At 42.4% G+C, this 26,088-nt stretch overlaps 1 protein-coding gene across 2 annotated transcripts in view; it reads left to right on the top strand.

The window, feature by feature from the left end:
* Positions 1-26,088, top strand: part of LOC111874568 (neuroligin-2) — a 169,162-nt gene that overhangs the window by 71,398 nt on the left and 71,676 nt on the right. For both annotated transcript variants that reach the window (XM_023870174.2, XM_033755506.1), the window contains exon 4: positions 10,239-11,026. In XM_023870174.2, the coding sequence (XP_023725942.1) occupies positions 10,239-11,026 (788 nt within the window). The remainder of the gene's footprint in view (positions 1-10,238; positions 11,027-26,088) is intronic.

Raw genomic sequence — 26,088 nt, 5'->3', positions numbered from 1 at the left:
CTGACCGTGCATGTTGTTCGTGGGGGACTGAGTTCAACTTCGGCGGCAGTGGTATTCTTGATAACATAATAAGACTGAAAATTAATAGTTCCAAAAATTGCAAAAGAAATTATGTGGCTTCCCGTTCAGTTCTCAGTGAGTGTTACACTGGTCATGTTTTAAGTCACTGCTTTGTATCTTAGTCCAGTAAACGTCTTTTAGAGGTGATCGAACATTAAATAACTACAATGTTGTTAGGTGTATAGGGGGTACGGGTGACTAATAATTGTGGAGTCCAGATTTGACGACTAGGTCTATTGGCGTCACTCTCACTATCGCACTCGGTTATAACAGTTCACGCACTTTGTGTTCCCTCTTATTCTGGTCCTTTTCTGACTTCACTTCTCAGAGTCAAAGTCACATTGCGACTGACGGTCAGTCATTCAGTCTTGGTGTCGAGCCCCATCTGGGGCTCATGACCGGATAGTTATTACTGTTTGACAGTTACGGTCTTGTTATTAAAGGTAGCCCTCTCTGACCAGAGGACGGATCTGTCTTTTGTCAGAGTCGTTGTCTGCAGTAGTAAGTCGTTTGTCATAATGTAAAAGATGTTTACATCTTATATGTTGAACATGTTAAAATGTATATACAATATATACAGGGTCTCTGTAAGTCCAGACTCAGTACAGCAGATTATGCTCTATTTCTTGTAGCTTCCGCTACAACGGCAGTTCAGCTACTTGAGCAGTCGTATGCTTGACCGCTGCCAAGTTTAAGCCTCTTATACTTTGTATGTCGGGTTTTGCCTTGTCCAATATTTTCGAACTACTCCGTTATCATGATTTTGTATGACTTCTGCTTGTTGAAGATCAAGGCGTAGGTGGGTGGACAATATTAAAATGGATCTTAGAGAGGTAGGATGGGATGGTATGGACTGAATAGATCTGGCTCGGGATAGGGACCAGCGGAGGGCTCATGTGAACACGGTAATAAACCTTTGGATTCCATAAAATGCTGGGAAATTCTTGAGTAGCTGCAGAATTGGCGGCTCCTCAAGAAGGTCTCAGCTCCATGAGTAAGTAAGTAAGTAATCCTATATGTACGGCATTTTGAATGCCATGTGCAAATCGCGGACCGGTGTACGCCTTGGAAAATTGCCAGTGGTGCGGATACCCTTGTTTTGCAGGCGCTGCAATTTCACTAGATGGGTGTCTGCCGAAAATACCCAGGCGGGACTAGCATAAGTCATTACGGATCTAATGAGAGCTTTGTGGAGGGTCAGTTTAATGTTAGCGCTTAATCTCTCACTTTTGAATAGGGAATACACTCTAATAAATATTCTGAAGGCCTAGGCTTCGATCATTTCTATGTTCAGTCTCCATGTAACCCTCTTATCGAAGATTACACCGAGATATTTTGCCCTATTTACAAACGGAATATATCTTCCGTTCAATGTAAGATGAGACTTCACTTCCGAGTCTGAGTCTTATATTAGCATCCCTCTGACGCCGATGACCATATTTTTATTACTGTCGGACAGTTGCAGGTTTGTTGATGTGGGGCGCTCTCTCTGACTAGAGAACGGGTCTGTCGTTTACAACTGCTGATGGTCCTCGCCAGCGCAGCCATTCTCGGGTCAACGACCAAATTTTACTCTCTCAGATTTGAGACTTAAATTCACTTCTGAACTTGTGACTTACTTTTATCCCTGTTAGGCGGCTTGGATAGGAATCACGTACTTGAAGATTTCCACATTTGATATCCGTGCTAACAGTCTGTTTTAGAAGTCGTTACTTTGCAACTTACGATTAGTTGCTGTGGTTATCAGCTTTCTACAGTGAAAGAGGAACCATAGGAGCTAGAACCGTTGCGTAGCAGTGGGCACATATTCGTGTAGTGTCTGGGAATACGTTCGCCCAGCCATTTGCAGGCAGTGGACGCCCGGCTCCAGTTCCGATACTGCGGCTCGTAGGCCCCGCGTCACAATATTTTCCTCTGGTAATCTTTTGTAATATTGCCTGCCCTCTCTATATCAGTCACAGAAATGCCGTCTTTTCATACAGAACAGTACCCTCAGTGTCAGAACGTATGTTTCCTTAATGGTCATTGAGGGAAATGTTGAAAGAGAATTATTCAGCTGGGCAGTTCATGGAGAGTAGGTTATGGCAGGGAATCTTCTTACCTGAGTGTCCTGGCCGGGAGATGAACATCTGACTTTAAATTGAAACCCAACGTTAAGGCTAGCCATTTCTCGGAACTCCACCTTCATCAGAATGAAGTATTGGAGAGAGGATCGGCTGAACCTTTTTACTTCTCTTTTTACACTTCTGTACTCTTCCGCTTCTATTTGTTCTTCCCACCCACACTTCATCTTCCTCTTCGTTATCGATAATCTAATCAAATTCCCCTCCTCTCTGAAGATATCCTGGCCACTTCTTCTTTTTCGGATGTCTGAAACACTTCCTTAGCAACTTTCAGCAAAACTCCTGACGTATGCTTGCAATTATGAGGATTCGGCTGATTAAATTCCTTTCGCTGTAAGGAAGGAAAGTTTTTTGTTGCCCTTAAGTCGTTATATTTGAGCGTTTTTATACCATTAGATGCTTCGTTTCAATGTGTTTACATTAACGTAAGTAAAAGAATTGCGTGTGCTGAACAGTTTGCAACACAAACCTCCTCAATATATAATTTAAGTTTTCTGTTTCTACCTCTGAACTAAACGGGGCACGCGGTGGCGTAGTTGTTTGAGGCATTGCTCTACAAGGCTGAAAGTCGCGGGTTGGACTCCCCATGAAGTCACTGACTTTCTCAATTTAGCAAATTCTTCCAGTCGCAGTATGACCCTGGGGCCGACTCACTTTCTAACAGGAATGAGTACCACGAATCTTCCTGGGGCTAAAGGACCGCAATCTGTGAGCCGATTGTTTAGAAATTATGAGAGCCTCAACGAGTCACAACCCTATGGACCTCTACGACCCGTTAGAGGGATATATTTCCCTTTTTTGCCTTGTTAACACGAGGTTTGCAGGAGACAGGTAATGCTGTTTTGCAAAGATTGTGTAAATTAATGTGAACCCTAGAAACTCGGGCTGAAGTTAAGACGTTAAAGTGACGTTAAGCATCTTGCAAAATGCAGATGCACGCCGATTGGTCGCTTAACTTGCAGTGAGGCCTCTGCTTGGACATCAAAACGGCACCCACGTCAGCTTTCATCACCAGCTATCACCCGAGCCTTCTGCATAGTTGACTGTCTGCTGTTGACCGGATGGTGCGTGAGGTCTCGAAAACAAGAATTTCCCATGTATGAGTGACTGTAGACGAGGTTTGGATTGAATAGATTTATTGACCACTTACAGGTCGTAACTACAAATAATTATAACAGTCCCACTGGTTTACTCGTACACACTCTTAAAGATCACCATAACTACAGCACACAAAATAAAGTCTTCTATGTCTGCTTTCACTAGGCGTTTCCTGGTAACAGTCAACTACTGAACTCTGGGCTTTCTTATGTTACGACCAACGGAGAGTCGGCCAGTCTGCCTTGGAATAAAACATCCATCTGGGGCTTACGACAAGGTTTTTATTACTGGCAAACAGTTACGGGTTTGTTGTTGTGGGGCGGTGTGTCTCACTACAGGACTGGTCTGTCGTTTGCAATTGGTGCTGGTCCTCGCCAGCGCATTCTCGGGTCCTAGTCCAGTGGGACTCGTGACCATATTTTCTCTCAGATTCGAAACTTCTTTTGTCGCCTCCTACGACTCAGGGCTACGGTGGAGGTATTCGGCCCCGCCTCCACGCCGGGTAATCAATAAACTCACGAACGAACTTTCTTTTATAACATAGGGGCAAACCCAATATATCACCATGTCTTACAGTTCCCCTGTTATATTCTGTGTTCATCTGTTGCTACGAAACATGTGCCTGGCTAGCCGTTCGGCGTCTGTTCGTTGTGGCGGTAACTTGCGTTTAGCGAGCCGTTGTCTAGCATTGGATTTCCAGTCTGGATCTGCTATTCCGGCTTTCAGGCGTCATGTCACAGCGTAATAGTAATACGACATATGATCAAAGAATACGGCGAATCAGCGTGCACTAGACAAAAGCAGTGTGCACTGCGTGTTCCCGCCACCCTTGTAGGTTCGCCTAACAAGTTTCAACTCGCCACTTTAACAGTGTCGGAAGTTACTGAGAGTGAAACGAATACAGGGTGATTCACGAAGTTTTACCCCCACTTAGGGAGGGCATTCCTGAGGTAATTTGGAACAAAAAATGTTAATATACTAATGGTATCCAACTCATAATTAAAGAGATACAGTAATTTGAAAACTGGCGAAAAATCTTTTTTTCTTCGAATTTCAGTCAAAACAAAGTAGAAATACAATACAAACACTTTTTAAATCGTTAATGTTTTAGGAAAGAAGCATTCTAAAACCATTTTTTTTTTCAATTTCTTAATTTTGCATTGTGCAACATTTTTCATCGATTTTATGTTACAAAATTACATTATTTTCAGCATCCCATTCTGTAAACATACCAATGGTTGCATATCACACCCTTCTATCAATCTGTTTCCTTTAAACTGTAGTGCCTTAGAAGACGACTGGATTTACATACGATTTTCAAAAATGTCTCCCTGCACGTCAACACAATGCGTCGCACGCGTATGAACCGCTCTGCCTATCTACCTACGCGCAACATTCAAACCGGTCTACCTTATCTGCAGACATAGCTGACTGAAACGCATGGTCACCCACGCTGAAGCATAGCGCTGCATTCACAGTGATGCGTTTCGAAAATCTATTGTTACTCCGTAACTATTGAAAATGGACCACAAGTTTATAAGGAAATTTTGCAGGAAATAACCCCAGGAATATGTACCATAAGCCGGGGTAAAACTTCGTGAATCACCCTGTATATGTTCAGATGTTACGTTATTTAAATATCCTTTTTCAGCTGCTGTGGGTCTGTGGTGTTAAATGGCTACATATATCACCCTGAAAGAAATGCAGCGGTCGCATTTTTATGCGAATTTTAAGTAGTACGATATATAAAAAAATATTAATAACATCTCACTTTCTACGCAAAGTTTGAAATAATGTTAAATCCCCCCCCCAAAAAAAAAGAATAGTCGGCAGTGTATGTGTTTCAAAATTTGTCTTGAATATGCGAGGTCTTCACGAATGCATTCTAGAATAAAATGGCGACTGCACTGTACAGAATTTTTATTTCCTAACCGCGGGATATTCCATTCGGTCAGCCATTGGTCATGGGTGTGACAGCTGAGCTTGAATGCCCATGAAGAAATATGTTTCTCTTCGCCACTAGACATGGGAGATGATACCTTAATGCCGTTAAAAAGGATTCCGTTCTGTGGCTTAAGGTCAGAGACACGCGTACTTTGAACAGTGTGTAACTTAACCTAAATTATCCTGTACGCCTTTATGATACGATGCTTAGACACAGAGGAGGTTAACTTTATAGTATACTTACGTGATACGGAACAAGCCATGTGTATACATCCTCTGGCCGGTCAAGTTTTAGGGAGTTCCCATAGTCAGTAAGAAGCGAATTTACTTTTGTTCAAAGTACGGCGCAAGGGACAAGGGGGACAGGCTGATATTAGTGTACAAAAAGACATCATTAACCCCAGAGCCCGTATGAGGACTAACAGCAAGTGGTTAAACCTGACTAGTTCATCGCCTCGTTACAAGGAACATTGGAAGCTCATGAATATTCCTCACCTTCCACCAGTGAGAGGAGCAGCTCTATTTGTTGGCACGTCGACTTTCTGTACCCGAAACAGGGAAAGGTTGAAGTTCAGATTAGTAATACAAGATGCGGTGCTAACATGCTCTATACTGAGAAGGAAAGAAACAAGGGAAAGATTAATGATAGAAATAAAGAAAAGATGGATAGAGGAAAGGGGTAAAAAACAAAGAATAAAACATATTGAAACAAAAGACGGAATGTGGGATGAACGGAACGGAGAAACGTAGTGGAAAGAAAAAAAGAAAATGAAATGGAAAAGAAAGAAGGAAACATGGCAGAAGCACTACTAATCTCGCACACCTGCGTAGACGCGTGTCATCCGCACTCATTATGAGTTTGGTGGAGAATATTCTGCAAAATACTTCAAGTCCTAGAATTCGTTCTTGGAACGGATGAGAGGTATTCTGGATGTTATAATGTTTTAAAGCGGTACGAGGAAACCGGGATAGCTCAGTCGATCAGCTCGCCGCAATACCTACACAGGGCAATACAAACAGAATAAACGCAAACATTCTCGCCTCGGGCGGGATTTGAGCCCACGACCCCAGTGTTTGTACGGAACGAAGACAGTTCTTGCCTTAGACCACGCGGCCATTATGATCGGCATTAATTAATATTATTATATCATTATTACTAATAAATACAGTATACACAATATTACTGTTAACTTATTTATATCTATGTTATGCTCTGTTTACCTTGTCACTGCCCATGTTTTAGCATGTCATGAACCAGACCTCATGTCCTCTTTCGATGACTTCAACATCCATATTCGAGTGACCTCACAGAAACCTCAACTTCGCGAGTATGGAAAATTTATCGTATTTCGATATACAAGGAGCTTCATGCTGAGCTCTCCTTTAAAGCTTTTGAAACAAATGTTACTGACATTTTGATTTCATTCTGTAAATGAGCTGATTAAAAATCTAAATTATGTGGAACAATGCATTGTGGTCCTTGTAATGTAACATTTGACCCAGTGAGTTTGTGGTTTCACATGCGCTCTAATTGCAATTGTGATCAATAAAATCTAAACAGTTGTACCCCTTGCTTGAAACTATACTGGTATTCATTAAAAATTTTTAATTTTAATTTTAATTTAATTTTTCACAATAGATCCGTTACAGAGCTAGTTCGTTTTAAATCGTTCTCTTCATAATGTGACTCATAATCGACTCCTAGTGTCGTACTTTCAGTGTTGTATGTGTTTTATGGATGTTCCCTTAGTCCCTCTGCTAACATCATACGGAAAGGACCAGGGTCCTGAACTCATAATATTGTCACGTGATTTAGTGACTCTAGACGGTGTTTGGATTGATAATCGTGTTTATTGGGCTCTTATAAGTGCAAATAAATGCGACAGACTCACTGAGTTACACACTCCAAATAATATCACTGTAACTACAGCACACATAAAAGTCTTTTAGGTCTTCACTAGCCGTTGCTCGGTAATGGCTTTCAATGAGAGACTCTTCACTTTCTCTGGATTCCCGAACGGTACCCGGCCTCAGTTACCAGATTCTCACAGCAACAGCTCACAACGTCTGAACTGCAGTNAAGTTTGCTGTTCCCCCAATCCGTCTTCCGAAACATCGTGAAATTTAACTATACGTAGGACGATTAACTGATCCAACATAATCTGTGTGAAAATTATGTTTGGGGACTTCGTCTTATCTGTATGATAGAAGGACAGTCCAAAATCTAAAACAACAGCCTGTCAGTTTTGTTTTAAAAACTCGCCAAATAAACTGGCATTCACGACGGCATTTGTATTATTACATATGGAAGTGTATAGTGCAGCAGGATGCTTAAATATAATATAGTTCGTGTGTGCTTGTATTTAGTTGTTTTTACAGGCCAAATTCTCGGAGTCGAATGTAAAGCTGGATGCAGTTCCACATAAACAAGTTTATTATTTTTGTAATACAGTTTAATCCGCGGTCTTTTTCATGCATCCGTAGATCAGCATTTGATATGCTAGTGAGAACAACGCAGGAAGAATTAAAATGTTGCTTAAAGAAATGTGGGAATATTTGATCTTCGCTTCATGTTGTGTTCTGTTATATTATTTAAGTGTCCATCAACACAGTCTGTGAATGAAAGCAGAGACAATAAAACTTGAGGGTACTCGGCGGTTTAGAGCAACGTCCAGGTTAGTCAGTTGTATCCACCTTGAGAAAGTACCCACAGCCCACCACTTGCTAAACTGTGATTCCTCATTCCTCTTTCGAGACAGCATCATCTGATATGTAGGAAATTTGTTATCCTTTTGTTCCCCAGAAACTTTTAATTGGAGGTAAAACAAATGGCTTCTTGTGAAAGACTGTTCGTTGCGCAACACAAACCCTGCTGTAAATATACAGAATCTAATCACATAGCAAGTAAATTTACGTGCATCTCCAAGGTAACTTATAATTTAGAGCTGTGGGCGATGAATTATGTTCAGAAATCGGTAATTGATAATTAAATTAATGTGTTTTATAACAAATTAAAATGGAATGATGGAATCTAATGTGTGCTCGCATATGGTGATATTACATCTTCTCTATAATGATAAGCTCATTCATTCAGTTGTCATGTGCTTCCCACATGGTGCACTGTACTGTATTCACACTGCGTATGGAGCTGTATCACGTTACCTTTCTCTCGAACGGGGGCGGGGAAATGTCACTTGTGGGCCCGCCATTTGCTTGTCAACTACGCATCTCAGTCTGGTTTGTGTATTTCATAGTGGGGCACGCGGTAGCGTAGTTGGTTGGGGGGCTATGCTACAAGCCGGAAGGTCGCGGGTTCAAGTCCCGATGAGGTCATTGGATTTTTTCAGTTGGCCTAATCCTTCCAGCCGCACTATCGCCCTGGGGTCGACTCAGCCTGTAACAGAAATGGGTACCAGGAATTAATTAAATAATTTTCCTGGGGAGTAGAGCGCGGCCGGCTCGCAAGGCTGACAATCTTACCACCATCTTTGAGCCGATTGTCTAGATAATGTGGGACCCTCAACGTCTCACAACCCTATGGGCCTTCACGGCCTGTTACAGGGATAGCTTTACTTTTTTTTACTTGTGTATTTCATATCCATGTAAACTCTGAATAGTCTATAGCTCTTTTCAGTTATTCATATCATTGATATTAGACCTAACATTACGGGTATTAAGAACGAGTCTGTAAGATGTATTGAAATCTTAACCGTTTCTACTCGAACTTTTACTTTCAGAAAGTTGTGACTTCTTTTCTGCGTCCTCTTCTCTCACTATTCGCTCTCTCGGTTGTAGGAAACGCGTCGACATAGAGTGAATAACTCGTCTCTTTGATAGGAGAGGAAAGCAATTGAAACGCCACAAATAAACAGAAGCTCTCCACGGAATTGAGTTGACTTGTATTCATTTGTTCAATAAATGCATAGTGCATTAGAAATGATCTCGAGCAGTGGGCCTGCCTGCCCGTCAGTGGCCTAAACATGATTCGGAAATCGGACTGTAGCTGCTGCCTCAATAATGTGTTATAGACAGTGTCGCGTAACTTCGAACAAGGCCCTGCATCCCTAGTCAAATCCCGCCCATAGCTTTGGGTGGGAGGAGTTTCTTAACACTTGTTCTTCCACTTTCACCGACCCCACGTGTTTCATTGAAACTACCCTATTCTCTTTTCGAAGAACATATTACAATAATACAAATATATTGACTTCAAATAATTATATACATTTGCAATTACTTGCTTCGTCTGTGAGTATAGACCTGTTTTTTTTTATTGACACTACAGCCCCAGTGGACCCTAGGCCTACCTCCATGAAACTTTCCGTTTCACTTCAGTTTTACTAGATCTTAGACATTCGGTAGGGCTCCTTGGGCGGGTGATCAGCTCGTCGCAGGGTCTCTACCTGTACACAAACACAGAAAAACGCACACAAACATCCATGCCCTGAGTGGGATTCGAATCCACGATCCCGGCTTCCGAGCGAGGGAAGACAGTGCATGCCTTAAACCGCTCGGCTACCATGACCGGCGTGTAGACCTATACCCTTACCTAATTTCTTACTCATTATGTACGATTTAGCGCACAAGGAAACTGACGCTTTTAAACTGAAGATAGAAAACCCGTAAGTATAACCTGCTTCGAAGGTGCCTTACAAACAACTGGCAGCCTGTCACTTCTCGCACCCTCGAATCCACCCCCTTTTCTGAAATTTTTCTTCTGCACATTCAAGGTTACTCTTGGTCTTATTCGATATTACGTGACACTTTCATGCACAATCCTAAATGCGACGTGCTTCGCCATACGATATCATACCCTGCGGTCAGTATACGTGCAGATCTCCATCGGCGTTCTAGCGAACTCTCTGCAAACTTGCCTAGAGTAGCCGGTTACGTTACTGCTCTTAAATACAGAGAGACATTTACCAAAGGTTTGTCTCTCTCCAGTCTCTCCAGTCTTGCTTAGTATATGCACACAGACTCGAATGCTACTCAGCTAAATCCTTGGCGTCTTTTCAGGTCTCCTGTTCCACCGAGCCGTCTTGATGAGCGGTTCAGGTCTGAGTCCATGGGCCCTGGTAGAGAATCCTGCCCGGTACGCACAGCAGGTAGCTCGCCATGCCAACTGTTCGCCAGATCTACCGCAACCACATCTGCTCAAATGCTTGCGTGAGCGTCCACTTGATACGTTACTGGCGACACCTATAGAGGCACCCGAGTTCTCCACAGCCTTCGGGCCCTCAATCGACGGCGTTGTTATTGACAGCGGTGAACCCCCAGGTGGTGGGGGTGGTGGATCCAGCAGTAATACAGATAGTTCCTCAAGATACGGTGACTATGTGAGTGGGAGTGGTAGTTCTGTTAATCCCGGTAGTTCAAGTTCCAGTAGTGACTCTGGATTCAACACATTGAACAGTGTCCTCTTGAGAAAGTCCGTGGTCTCGAAGCTTTCAAGGTATGACCTGCTTCTTGGAGTTGTTAAGGCGGAAGCGTACTTTGCATTTTCTGGAGAGGATGTTCAGTATGGGATCGAAGCGGACAGACGCTCTAGGATATTGAGAACATTTGTGAGGAATACCTACCGGTTCCATCTATCGGAGATACTCGCAACTATTGTCAATGAGTACACAGACTGGGAAAGACCAGTGCAACATCCAATAAACATCAGAGATGAAACATTGGAGGCTTTAAGCGACGCACAAGTAGTGGCACCTGTTGTCCATACAGCGGATCTGCACTCCGCTGCAAGAAGAAATTCCTATCTATACGTCTTCGACTATCAGACGAAGTTTGGAGACTACCCACAGGTAAGAAACCACCTCATACTCATGAAATAAAGTCAGTCATTCTCTGTGTCTTGGTGTTGAGCCCCGACTGAGGCTCATGACCAGATGTTTCTTCTTGTATGAAAGTTACTGTGCTGTCCATGTGGGGCACCCTCTCTGACGAGAGGTCGGGTCAGTCATTTGTAAATCATAGTCGGTAGTATTAAGTCCGTTGTCGGTATATACACTTATTTTACAAAGTTATTCATGATGGCTACTCCACTGTACAATATATACATGGCCTCTGTCAGTCCAGGCTCGGTACAGCAGAGTGCGCCATGTTTCTAATCGGCTGCCTCCTTATTACTTCACAGAAACAACAAAACAGTTGCATAGGTGAACAGGTTAATATATGAAACCGAGCGAATGGGTTGAAGACACAACGCTTGACTTTGTGTCTTTGAAGTACCCACTTCGATTTTCGGCCGGTACACAGATTATTCTGAGGTTTTCATGATTTGCCTCACTCTCTCTGCAGACAGATGATGGAATAGTATCACGAATTCTTCAATCGCCGATTCCTTCCACATATTCCAGTTCTTGTGGCTTATTTCACGACACTGTTAGTAGCTAGAGTATGTATCGTTGAATGTTATGATGATTTAATTATTTGGGAGCTGTCTCATACAAATTGGGCATTTACCTGAAGGAAACCACGAGATACGTCACGATAGCCGGTGCCCAACTGAAATTCCGGTCGCGCGCATTCAAAGTACGAGTCTGGAGGGTCGCCGCTAATCCAGTCCGACCAGTTCTTCCCAGTTCCTTACTTACTTTCTTTTTCCCTTGGCACTACAGCCCCAGTGGGCCTAGGTTCTCCGTTCACTTCGGTTTTTCTAGATCTTACACATTCGGTAGGACTCCTTGGGCGGGTGATCAGCTCGTCGCAAGGCCTCTACCTGTACACGAACACAGAAAAATCCACACACAAACTAAACATCCGTGCCCTGAGTTCACAACTGTGTGGCAAACTTTTCGCTGTTGACGAAGTTGTTGAAACGGGGGTGCGGAAATGGCTGAGACAACAGTCAAAAAGACTACGCTATGGGTTTCGACGCACTGGTAAAGCGGTGGGACAAGTGTCTCATTATTCATACAGGATACGTCGAGAAATAAATGTTTCTTCCAGGTTTGAATGTCACATGTTTTACGTTTTATATTCATTTGTGACCTGTTTCATGACTGTCCCTCGTACAGTTACAAGCTTTTATGCCTATCATTCATGGTTTTCTCTTTAATTAAAACGACATTTCGGAGATTGGACTCTGCCTCCGTGTTCATGCAAAAGGCCTACTCAGTTGGGCCCAGTCAATGAAGCTAGTCCCTATCTCCGGGACTTCAGTAGGCTGATGTCGGAAAAGTCAGTAATTGTATATCGTTCATTACATACGAGTGTGTATATTTATTTTTTTTTGCCCACTTTCCTCATTTCAAAAAAATTGACGTAGCCTTGTGGGTTCACTTGGTAGTCTGTTTGTTCGCCCTCTATCGTTTCAAGACATAGGCTGGATTTGTGGATCTTCTGTTACTGTATCTCTGTGCTGGCCATGGTAGGGTCGCTGTTGCTGCTGTCGTGCGTTTATTGGATCGCCTGTCACTAAGACCGAACATATTGGCTACAGTCAACAGTATGGTGTAAATTTAATAAAATTGGGCGTTCCCTGTTAAGCCTGTGATACAAAACAGGAAGCAGAAACTGACGGAGGAGTCGCATTCTTACATACTGGTATTAACGTACTCCATAGAGCCGTGTCATTCTTGAGGACTCGGCAGTTACAAATTCACAGCTTTTTTATGGAACCCGAAGGTTCATTGCCGTTTACACAAGAGGCTGCTACTGGCCTCTGTCCTGAGCCACATGAATCCAGTCCACACCCTCATATCATGTTTCTCTAAGGAAGTTTAATGTTATTCTCCCATCGACGTCCTGATCATCCTATTTATCTCTTTACTCCTGGATTTTCCTCCATAACACTGACGACATTCATGATGTCCTCATTCGTGCTACATTCCCTGCCCATCTCATCCTCCTTGACAGTTGTTCAACTACTCAAGAACTTCCCAATATGTTACGAAACCCGAAATTTCATTACCCTATTCACAAGAACCCTCCACTTGTCGCAGTCCTGAACCAAATCAGTCCAGTTCATGCCACTCAATACTGTCTCTCTAAGATCCATTTCAATATTATCCACCCACCCACCCACGTCTTGGTCTACCTAGTTGTCTCTTCTGGATTTCTCACCGATATATGCATTCCTCTTCTGCCCCTTTCGTGCTACATTACCTGCCCGTCTCATCCTCCTTCACCTCATAATTCTGATTATACTTGGCGGGGATACAAGTTGTGAAACTGCTCATTGTGGAGTTTTCTCCAACCTCCTATCATTTAATTCCTTTTGGGGCCAGATATTTAGTATGTGTTTTTCCTATAATGCCAGAAGCAAAATTGCACTTCCGGTGTAATTTATATATGCATGCAGGTGCGTTAATATTACTCTGACCTAGATTCGATATGAGACAGGGAAGAATATAACAGCATGGACTAGAATTATATTAACTGGAGGCTGGACACCCCCGCTTGTCAGAAACTGTTGGCAAAAAGAAGGAAACATGTTCCACGTACTCTGTGACGCCAGATCCATGCAGACAAGATCAAAACAGAGCCATCACTACCAGCCAGTACTGCCAAACTCGTGGAACTTTATTCCGAGAACCGTCTTCTGAAACTTCCCGCCCACTAACCAAATGTACGTCTATTTCTGCCAAGGAGAACAGGACGAGAAATGATAACAATGACCTAAGCATCCAGACTGTATTCAGAAATCGGAGGATTGACCGTCATCGTGAAAATCCAGAACTCTGGAAACATATGTTACTTCTCTTTTGGGAGGAGGAGGTTCTTCAAATTTATATTGTTATTTATATATATATTAATATATATTTATATATTATATATATATCCTGTTGCTGTTATTCATTTTTAGCTATTTTTTTCGTGTGTTATTAATACAATTTTTCGTTTTTTTTTTTCAACGGCCATGTGGTTACTGCCAAACTTTCATCCCATTCTTTAGTTCTTGTTATTCGTGCGGCATGTTTCGGCCGAACATGCCCATCTTTAGGTAAATCGTACATTTCACTGTACCGTCCGCCTATCGAGACAAGAACCGATTAAAATGAACTCTCTTCAGGCCAACCAAGAGCACTACAGCCAATAAACATGGGCCAGTGACGACGTAACTGTACCGAGAACGTGTATGTAACCAGGTACATCAATCACTCAACGTCAAACGGACGTTTTCATTCAACATCGGGAGCACCACACACAAGTAACAAGAGAGACAACAGAACTATATCGAATAAAAGTAATCTATCCCTGTAAGAGACCGTGGAGGCCCATTGGGTTGTGAGACGTCGAGACTCCCACATTTTGTAGACATTCAGCTCACAGATGGTGGTGAGGTTGTCAGTCTTAAGCGCCGGTCGCCCTTTACCGCCAGAAAGATTCCTGGTATTCATTTCTGTTAGAGGCTGAGTCGACCCCAGGGCCATAGTGCGGCTGAAAGGATTAGGTAAATTGAAAAAAGTCCAGTGACCTCATCAGGAATCGAACCCGCAACCTTCCGGCTTGTAGCATAGTGCCTCAACCAACTACGCTGCCGTGCGAGGAACTATATCGGATACACATCATTATATACATAATATTTATGTGAGCGTGAGACTTAGAATGAAGTAACAGCACGAATCAGAGATCAGTTCTTGTGTGAGTGTAGATTGACTCTCCCGTCGTATTGATAATGCGTATTATAATATACGTAATTACGTATATTATAATATACGTAATACTCGTATAATACGTATTTTGGTGTGGATATATGAAACGTGTTATACTAGATAATTGAGACGTTTACGATGTACTATTTATGTGTGTTATTTTTGGAATATGGCGTTAAATATCGGCTTCGACGCATCAGTAGATAACGTAGTACTGGAAAAGAATACGGGGGAAATGAGGATAAGTTAATAATAGGAGAACTATCCTAACAAATGATGAGACTTCCTGTCATCTGCGCAATGGATGTTACACTGTATCATTGAGAGGCCGCAGTGTCTTCGCTCTTACTGTGGCTACCAAGTGCTGAAGTAAAGTGTCTTTCGAGTGGTGCATATTAGTGTTCATTAGAATTATACTGTAACGGATTTGATCAACGCGTTGCCAGGCAACAGCTCTGTAAGCACGGTCCAACACGCAACAGTAGAAGAAACTATGTTTTCTATAGATCCGACGGACACGCCAGTAGACTGGCTGGAGAGCAATCACGTGATATATGTTTACTATAGGTCCATATCCACTCCGCGGCTACAATTAAAGATAAGCAGCGACACACACAGAGAGAGCCTACACAGAACAATACCTGAACAGCGATTAAACAAGAAGTAACCGCTGCAGCACTATAGACATAGGGCGTGTACCCCGAGAAAATTTTATTTTTTTAAACATTTGGAAAAAAGAAGATTTATAGACATCTTAATTTGAATTGAAGTTTTAAAAAAAGTGCAAATTTTAGAAATCAAATTGACGCGTATAGGTTAACAAAGATTTTATACATACATACAATTGGAAAGACTGGTGATTTTAAATTTTAAACTACGGGCAGTGTAGCAGCTACGTAAGAATACACACCTGATGATGGCCATTTAGGGCCGAAACATGTATTGTGGAGGAAGGGAAGAAGAAAGGACTACAATAAAATTGTTGCACTTAAGACGGAGTTTGTCTCATATATGTCGTTAAGTAAACCAAGAATAAATACGAATCAGTTATTATTAACCAATCATTTTATATATATGGTTATAACCATGTTGTTTTAACTTTTCCTGGCAAATATTCTTGCGAAAGATACTAACGGCGCTAGTGTAGCTCCACTGTAACACTTTCAAATGCCCGTTATATTGGTATAGCTTTGCAAAGATAATGAAATGTTAAAATGATATGCGGGCCGCATTCTTTAACCTGGCATCCGGTTTGCGCGTGGGAATCAAGGATAACACGAGTTACTTTACGACTGACGGTTTACTGCCATTCAGTTCGTCTTGGCGACAAGCCGTTTGAGACTCACGATCAGTAATTTTATTTTCCAACTGAACCCTTGCGGCTATAGTCCTTATGTAACATGCTCCCTGACGGGGGGATGGGTCTGGCGTTTACAGTTCCTGCTGGACCTCGCCAGCGCAGTCATTCTCATGTCAGAGTTCCATTGGATTCATGGCCACATTTTACTCTCCGAGATTGGGGACTCCCCCAACCTTGAAGCTAAGGTCCCTTTATTTATATCACCCAGGAACACGGTGGCCCGGTTATACCACCAGGCACCGCGTTCCCTTTCCGCAGGGCTACGGTGGTGGTATTCAACCGAGCCTCCACACGGGATTTACGCACTGTCCCATTTACAGTTGAGTTTCACACAAGTACATAGTAACAACATTGTTGCTAGCATATCTTCAGTTGTCATAGAAATAATTGACAAACTCTAGGTTATATGAATACATTAAATAACATCATTAAATTAGGTATTCCAGGAATTGTTAATTAGTAACTTCATATCGTAACGATGACAATCAGGTCTATTGGTAATTATGTTAATTATCGGCGGGATTAGTTAATGTACTGTTCATATTCAGATGACTTCATCCTCTCACGGTCCCTAATCCCCTTGCTGCCGAGTAGCAATATAGCAGTTAGCTGTCATGAATATATTATATGTTGCTGTTATGTAGTTACAAGAGGCCCTTCATGGCCTGCTCATCCACTATTGAAAAGAGCATCGGTACAAGGACAGTACACACATTTCCTTGTATACCCTTGACGGATCACAGACTTCCGCCGTCCTCAAGTAAACATTCCAGGGGGAAAATGCTACTTTAAATTGGTTTAGTCGTTTGGAACAAAGATGAAATTTCGCGCTTAGGCAGATGCGAGGGGTAGTCAGTAAGTAGGTCACAAATGGAAGTAAAACAGCTGCAACGGACGTAACAGGTTTTCATGTGTGATCACTAGGTAGCAGCACAGCCCAGCTAATGGCAGTCTAGGTCGCAAGGGGAGAGAGGATGAAGCTACTTTGAAATGTAGTACAGGTTCCGTTGTTCCGCGAGATAAAAATGAACCGCCGTGCCTTCGTGTCAATAATCCGTGTGAGAGCAGGCCGCTCCATTCTTAAATGAAGCCAAAACGGATTTAAGATTATGTCCACAGCTGAATCCGGTCTAGAAAATCGAAAGTAACGGCCGTGGAAATTCGTTGCGACACCCTCTGTCTGCTAAAGTTGGCACCAACTTCGCCGACAAGCGGCGGTCGCTCGGTCGGTAAAGTTCGCTTGCGGACTCAAGCCACGGAGTTTCTTTTGTCCACAGCTGAATGCGATAGTGACGGGCTCCAAACGGGGGAACGTATCTTCTGGGACTGTAAACGCTACGACGACCAGAGGGCGACAGTGATGGAGCAGATTTACGCTCACTAATATATCGAGTTCTTTTATATATGTAAGTGAGCGTAAGTCTTTATAAGATACAGGGTCGAATGAGTGAAAATGAATGTGACCGCGTGTATTATACAGCCGTGTTCATACACCTGAGGATGACCTCTTGAGGTCGAAATATGTAGTGATAATAGAAAACGTGTTGTGTAGTCGGTAAATTCACTCTACTGTTAATTAAACACACAACAGGATGCAAGAAACGATTAAAATAGAATAAGATGTTTATAAGAATGGGCTGCAGAGGGCCGGATGGGCATTGCCTAGGCCTTTTTTGTATATACATTTTTTTTTTCAAAATAAAATAAAACAGCCTATGTAGTAGACGAACATGGACATGTTCAGATGCTGTTTCAATAGTCAAAATGGTGAAAGTGCTTGAGGATTGTATTAACGAGGAACAGGGTTATATTGTGCTTCTGTTTAGTGCGCAGAAGGACTCAGTGCAAAGGATATTCATAAATAATTGTTTCCTTTTTATGGTGGGAAGTGTTTGTCGCATAAAGCGGTTCCACCTTGGTAGCAAACGTTTCGCTGATAACGAAGAGGTTGAAACGGACGTGCGGAAGTGGCTGAGAAAACAGAGACTTGTATGCTGCAGGTTTCAGCGCCCTGTTAAAGAGATGGGACAAGTGTATCAGTGTTGGTGTAGGATATTTGAAGAAATATATGTTTTTTTCCTGGTTCGAATATCACACGTTTTAAGTTCTATATCAAATTGTGACCCATTTACTGACTCTCCCGCGTAGATAGTGAAACGTTGTTTGCTGAACAACTGCCTGTACGCTTTTATTGATGAAAACATTCCCATAAACGACTAATTTAATGAAATATCGTTTTATCCGTTTTGGAGGAAATAGAAATGTTGTTTTGGAGTCCACTATTTTTAGAGCTTTGCAGTTTAAATTTGCTGGAGCACCGTCCTATGATGAATACATTCCAAATAGCAATAAAATTCGTAGAACGTTCAGGCATTCGTCAGGTACGCATAGCTACGTTCACCCACAGACACAGAGCAAGCAAACGGCATTCGAAAATTAGATGACATGAAGTATTTTCAGAGGTCACAGAAGTCGCATTGGCTTTGGAATTGTAGATGAAATCAGAATGCAGATAATTATGATTAATGTTTTTCACAGCTTCTAATAATGTGTAGTTACGTCAAGATCGAGTGACTGATGCTCGTGTCATGTAACCTGGAGGTCCTGCTTTTGAATCCTCGGCCAGGAGACCAATTACCCCGATATTTTTCTTTATCTTTCTCAACCCATTAAGCAGTCTAATGCTGGCATCATACCTCAAACATAGACACTACCGTTTCCTTAAACATTCATTCAATTAATTTCTGGCATTGAATAACAGCTATTGATATGCGCATGCGCGAAAGCCTTCAGCTTAAGATTCGAGATCTCCCACGTATATGCGCGTTAATCCCACAATAAAAACACAAAACAAAGACAAAAATCTGTGTCTAGCTCAGTAACAGAAGCCCGATTCAAAGAATCAGCTGCAGGTTCAAATGTAGATCAGTAGACTACTTGGCAACGCTGTATCAACTGTATTGGTTTTATGGCGAGTGTTCAGGCGTGAAGACTTTGAATCAGAAACTGTTGTCGTTCGTTTCAAAGTGATATCCTTAATTCTAATGAAGGAAACAAGGAAACCTATTACAATCATCAACCATTAAGGTTGTACCCGCAGAAAGTAGCTTGGACCCACGCTCATTTCGCATAGAAGTGCGCCCCTGTTGCTTCAGCTTGCAGAATATAGACGTATATCACTTTCGCCCTAAAATACGTAGGGCTAACTACATCTGAATTCCGTCCATCTGCTCGTTACGAATGATAAGTTCATGCAGTCAGCCACAGAACTTGGGAGAACATTCAAGATGTCAGAAACAGCCAACTGAGCTAGACTTTAAAACAGTTTATGTTAAGCACTGTCTCTTTTTCAAGGCAAGGTAGACTATTCGCTCACAACGTGAATATTATACTTTGTACCCACTGAAACAGTTCAACTAATGCAACAACATGAACCTTTTTAACGCTGTTGTGATGTAAATGTAGAATCCTCACTTTTATGTCTTGCACATCAGCTTTTTCTGAGTCGGGTTTGAGGTTATCACAGCGGTTGTGATGGAGATCTCTGTCTTGTGGCATATAACGCCGTGTAATCCGTTGAAATTCAACCGACGTTTAGGAAGTGTTTGAAGCTCTTCGACCCTGTATATGGAAGCGAAATGTTCCAAAGCAACGTCTCTTGACTTTCAACGAACTACACGGTGTTATGTCACAGAAGATAGAAAATATAGAACTCTTTACTTGGAGTAGCTCCAGAGCAAATACAACACCCCGAAATTAAGGGTTGTCAGTAAAAGGGGGATGAATCTGCTTTATGTAATATAGTCTGTGTTAAAAGGAATTTTGTAAAAATTTAAGTTGGGTATTTTTCAGTTGAAAATGTCTTCCCTTTTCCTTGTTAGTGTAAACAGACAGAAAATCCACCCTCACATAGGTAATTTCCACGAAAACCAACTTGCTGGATGCAGTGGCAAGCGTAACATCCGCCCCCCTCCCGTCAGCCCATAGTCTGCTTACTAGCTCCGCCCCTAAATAACTTCATGGAGCTGTGGCTCCCTTGAGAGGCCGACAGCCTTCAAGAAATTCCCAACATTTTGTGGACCTTCATTACCTTGTTTACATGAGCCCACCACTGATCCCTGTCCGGATCCAGATGAATCCAGTGCACACCACTTCCGATTTCTCTGACGTCCATTTTAATATTATCTTCCCATCTACGTATGTGCCTTCCAAGTGTGTCTGTCCTGCATATCCCCCTCTATTTGTTTTCATTTTCTGTGTGGACCATGTGTTAGTTCTTCTCTGAACTTTTTGTTTTTATTTCAATATTGTGGCAAAAGTTGCAGTCAAATGCACCTCTCTCATGCTTGCTATACGCCCTGCCCGTCTAATCCACCATAACTTCATCAAAATCGAACGTATAGTTTCTTGTATTTCATAGTGTGTGTAAATCGAAGAACATTTTCTTCTTCGCTTGATGGTACAGGCCATGGTTTCTCAAAGTCTGGGTCGCGACCTCCCAGGGGGCATATGAGTTCTCTTGAATTATTTAAAATATAGTTCTGTCCAAGAACAGTTTTAACACGCCATTGATATTTATTGTAAGTTCTTTGAGTAACTGTAGCTGCATCCGGTACAGTATTTTGTGACTGTCCTGGAATGTTTACTGCTTACTGTAGCTGTAGAGAGGTTGTAAAAGTAATATCACATATATGAGTGCCTATAAGCGGAGTTTGGATTGGTAATTGGATTTATTGGACACTTACAGATCGTAACTACAAGTAACTATAGTGCTATTACTAATTCAAACATACTTACAATTCACTACAGCACCCGCTAAGTCTTCTCAGTATACTGTATTTTCACCGGTTGTCACCTAATAACGGCTTCCAACGCCGTAGCTTCCTCGGCTTCCGTGTTCACGTCCTTACTGGCTGGCGACTGTCTCACAACTAACTCAGCATGGCAGCAGTCTCACATGAACCGCCTACTCTTCTAACTGCCGTATCAAGACTCTCTCGTCAAAGCCAAGGTCACATTGCGACTGATGGCCGGTCAGTCAGTAAGTCTTGGTGTCGAGCCCCATCTGAGGCTCATGATCACATATTTATTACTGTTTGACAGCTACAGTCTTGTTACTGTGGGGCGCCCTCTCTGGCAAGAGGACGGGTCTGTCTTTTACAGCAGTAAGTATTTTGTCATAATGTAAAGGATATTTACGTTTTACGTGTTAAACATGTTAATAAGTGTATATAAAATATATACATGGCCTTTGTCAGTACAGCAGATTATGCCCTATTTCTAGTAGCTTCCGATACAGTTGCACACTACTCACTTGAACTGTCGTATACCTGACCGCCGCCAAGTTTAAGCCTCTTATACTTTCTGTGTCCGGCGTCTCCTTGTCAAATATTGCGAACATTTTCGTTATAATGATTTTGTATGACTTCTGTTTGTTGCCTTCATAATTTTGTTATATTCTCTCATAATCGCAGCTGCATGTTATATAGCCTCGGCGCGGACCTCACAGATAACACCGCTTCCAACAGTTATCTTGTATGTACTCTCATACGACCCTTATCTAGGAACGGCTGTTGTATAGCTGCTTATTTCGTGTTCGTTGCATAGGAAGGTGTCTCCATACCACAGTGTTTATAGGTCCCGCTGTCAACGTACAGCCTGTTAGGAACCTTCAGCAATATGTACCTGGACTTTTTGTGACTGTACAGGAACAACTTAGAGATTGCTGTACGCTGTAAAGCTATGTACATTCCTGCTGTCACCCAGCAGTCTGATAATGAGAGTGTATACTTCGGCACACTTCCGTGGTGGTGTTCATGCCTTGCAAGAATGCGGAGATCCATACGTCTTGGTTTCCTATAAACAGCATGTTCCAGCGAGTCCTCAGATTTTCTGCTCATCGGGACATCTAAGAAAGGCAGTCCCTTGTTCTGTTCCAAAATAAACGTTAGCAACGCCATTTTGTATCTCTCTCTGCTTTTAGCGCTCTCTATCTTTGTTAGACCGCTGCCCGGTACCGGGTCGCGGCACGGCGGTTGAGAAACACTGGTCTATGCAACAAGATTTCTCACACGATATGTATATTTCCGTTTATTTGGTAACAGAGCTGAGATGTGGGATAGCCCACTTGGTATAGCGACTGGCTACGGATTGGACTACCAAGGGGTTGGAGTTCGAGTCCCAGTAAGAGCAAGATTTTCTCCTCACTTCGTCCGGACCAGTAAAACGGCTGGGCCATGAAGCTGACAATTAACCTCCAACTACTGCTGAAATCAAGAATACGTGGATCTATATACACTCAACCGATACGTCTCCATGGCGTGTGTTGGTGGCAGTATAATAAATATTAACGAATGTCGCAAGAAAAAATCCACGTGACGATTTCTGAAGTGTTTATTACACCAATCCAATAGACCCTTTATTTTAGTTCGCTCTTAGGAATACTCCCACAATCAGAAGTGATGGATTGTTTTTAGCCCCACTCTGGTGGCAAATTAGCAGATTCTGCTAATGGAGGCACATGAACGATGAGGAGTGGTTCGGTTTACTATAAGTGCAGAACGAACTTGTTCAAGTGATTATCATAAATCGGTTCTATTTCAAAGCTCCCTTCAGATTATGCAGAACCAGTCTCCTTCCCTTCGTGTGAGACAGAATTCCAGTCTTTCTGCAATTTTAACACCCCTCCACACTCCTTCACGCCTCTATTTCTGTCACTATACAAACCACCCCTCCTGTCTCACAAAAGGGATGCTTCGACCCACCCCAAACTTTACCACTAACTTTAAATTCAGATCCTTTTAATAGGGTGATTTCAAGTGCGAGGTCTCCGTAGGTTGCGATTAATGTTCGCTTATACTGTCTTGACAGGACGAAAGAGCCGGGAATGTGTAAGTATTGATATTGTGGTGAGATTGCGGGCAGCTCCCAGAGACCTTCTTGAAGGTTGACGTGCAGGTTGAAGGGAGAAGTGAAGGGTAAACTGTTGAAGATCGAGAGAAAACGAGGAACTACGAAAGGAAGGAGCACGACGAAAATTCGAGAAATATAGACGAAACGTCTTTATCAGATGTTTATCTTGTAAATCGTCATCACCCTGGGAGATGTAGCTTACAGTCGGTGTGAACGTTCTGATGAATGTTGGGACATTTCTAAAATGTCGAAATCGCTCCCTTCAAAACAAGAAGAATTTGTAGATTTATACCAGTTGATTGGGGCACGTGGTAGCGTATTTGGTTGAGGTATTGTGCTACAATTCGGCAGGTCGCGGGTTCGATTCCCAGTGAGGTCATTGGATTTTTTCAATTGACCTAATCCTTCCAGCGGCACTGTAGCCCTGAGGTCGACTCAGCCTGTAACAGAAATGAGTACTAGGAATCTTCCTGGCGGATAAAGGGTGGCGGGCGTATAAGGCTGACAACCTTACCTTCATCTGTGAACCGATTGTCTAAAAAATGTGGGAGCCTCGCCGTCTCACAACCCTATGGGCCTTCATGGCCTGTTACAGGGATAGCTTTACCTGTTTTTTACTAGTACTATACATGTCCCTTTTATAGAACGACATGAAACACTTGAACTGGATAGAAGAAACCCCCGCAAACCTGAGGGAGTGTTAATGGATACAAGAAAAGTGGATCGCAATTAACTAAACAACAGAGCAGACAAATTTCCGAAAATGCTTGCTAACATTCAGTGCAGAATATTTTGTCTTGGCGTTCCATAACTTACCTAGAAACATATATTAAATATTCAGACTATAATTTTGCCCTTTTTTATATGAGTATGAAACGCGGTCTCTTACATTGAGAGAAGAGCATGGTATCAGAGCATGTGAGATCCAAGGATTGAAGAGAATATTTGAAAATAAACGAAGAATCAACAAAATTCTGGACAAAATTACATAATGAAGCGCTTCATAATTTCTGTTCTTCGTCAGAAAGTATTAGGATAAATTAAGGATAAGATGAGCGGGGTATGTAGCACGCATGGGACATATAAACATATGTACAAAATTTCATTATGCCTTATTTGTTCGAAATGGTTTCTGACGGAAATCATTCACTACAATAACTCACCATTTTGCTTTCTTATATTTCTTGTTAAGAATGTATAAATGTATAGAAAGTAAAGCTATCCCTGTAACTAACCGTGGAGGCCCATAAAGTTGTGAAACGTCGAGGCTCACAGATGGCGGTGAGGTTGTCTGCCTTACGCCCCAGTCACCCTTTACCTCCCAGAAAGATTTCGGGTTACTCATTTCTGTTAGAGGTTGAATCGACCCCAGGGCCGTAGTGTGGCTGGAAGGATTAGGTCAATAACAAATTTTTGTATGTAACTTGGGTAATTGAATGTTCACAGAGTGAAAAATTATTATTCTCTCTTCTTTTAAAACGTTCCATAGTGTCGCTGAAATGTATTCGGCGTAAATGGGTTTACTCATTGTGTTCTGCCTTTAACTTAACGTTGACTCGATGAATACTAACGACGTGAAGCAGGGTTTCCAGCCGTAATGATTGCTGTGCCGTCCATACTATACGCATTCCCTCAGTTCGGTTAGGCACTTCATGGCAAGAAGGGTAGTGCGAACTTTGAAATGAAACTAACTGCACGGGGAGGAATCCTTCATAAACTACAGGAGCTTAGATTGTGAAGATTTCCTCCGCGGCTTCTGTTCATTACGGTGTTCACAGTTGTCTGCCTCTGGATCCTGTCCTGAGTCAAGTAAATCCAGGCCACAACCTCACAGAATTCACGTAAGATCCATTTAGCTTTGACATTTACGCTTAGAGACACCCCTCCACCCCTTCATTCTGGTGTTTATTTACCCTTGTATACTCCCCCCTAACTCCTTGGAGTTGAGCCGTTCTTGAGAAGCTGCCAGCAACTCAAAGAGTTTCCCAGCATTGTATTGAATCGAAGGTTCATTACAGCGTTCACAGTAGCCCTCCACTGGTCCCTATCCTGTGCCAGATGAATCCAGTCCATACCACCCCATCCCTATTTCTCCAACATCCGTCCTTTTATCCTCCCACTTGTGTCTAGGTCTCTTTTCTTCTGGCTTTCCCACTGAAGCTCTGTATACAATATTCTTCCCCCCCTCCAGGCTTTCAACAAGCCCTGCCCATGTCATGTGACATGTAGTGTACTGTATAAGGGAGACATTTACAATTGTTTTTCATGAGAGACGGCGTTAAACGTCGGCCTCGACGTATCAGAAGATAAGAGTGAGTTGAAAAAGATACCGGAAAAATAAGTTGAAGTTAAGATACTAAAGTCTATATAAGAAATGATGGGACCTCCCATCGAATTCCCCGGGTTACACTAGTTATTGCGTAACATCATAATTTCCGGATCCGCAGCAACTAGCGAATGGAGAGGCTTTGAATTAGATTCTGGAATGTAACTTGCGTAACTCCGGTATTACGTTTCCTGTCCATTCGTCAGTCAGTTTATGTTCTGTTAGTCGAGAGGGGAGTTGAGGAGCATTTATACAGCTTTGATAGAATGAAGTACTTTCTGAGAACCGTATGTTCCTGATGAAGCCATTTGGCATCAGCTAAATCAGGACTTGCGATTGTGCACCCAGTATATTGCTTCTAAGAGGATTGGAACCAGTATGGATGATGAAACGACACGGAGCATGACAGAAAGAAAAGTGCAGTGGAAACAGACACTCCACCTCCGTAACAGCGGCTTAAGGGCCAAGGTTACCTTTTCTCATTTTAAAAGGACTAAAAATGTATATATTTTGAACTTCTCCAAGAAGACCACCGACCCTTTTATAGAGGTTATCCCTGAATAGCACGTGGATTGTTTTGGAATAGGTGAGAATACTGTAGTGTAGTGCATTAACCATCACACGTCTGTATTATGTAACGACTGCATTACACGAATTTGTTGTCACTGA

The sequence above is a fragment of the Cryptotermes secundus genome, unplaced genomic scaffold (assembly GCF_002891405.2).
Source record: "Cryptotermes secundus unplaced genomic scaffold, Csec_1.0 scaffold1009, whole genome shotgun sequence".
NCBI lineage: Eukaryota > Metazoa > Arthropoda > Insecta > Blattodea > Kalotermitidae > Cryptotermes > Cryptotermes secundus.
Note: the sequence above shows the minus strand (reverse complement) of the source record. Positions and strands in the feature narration are given on the sequence as shown.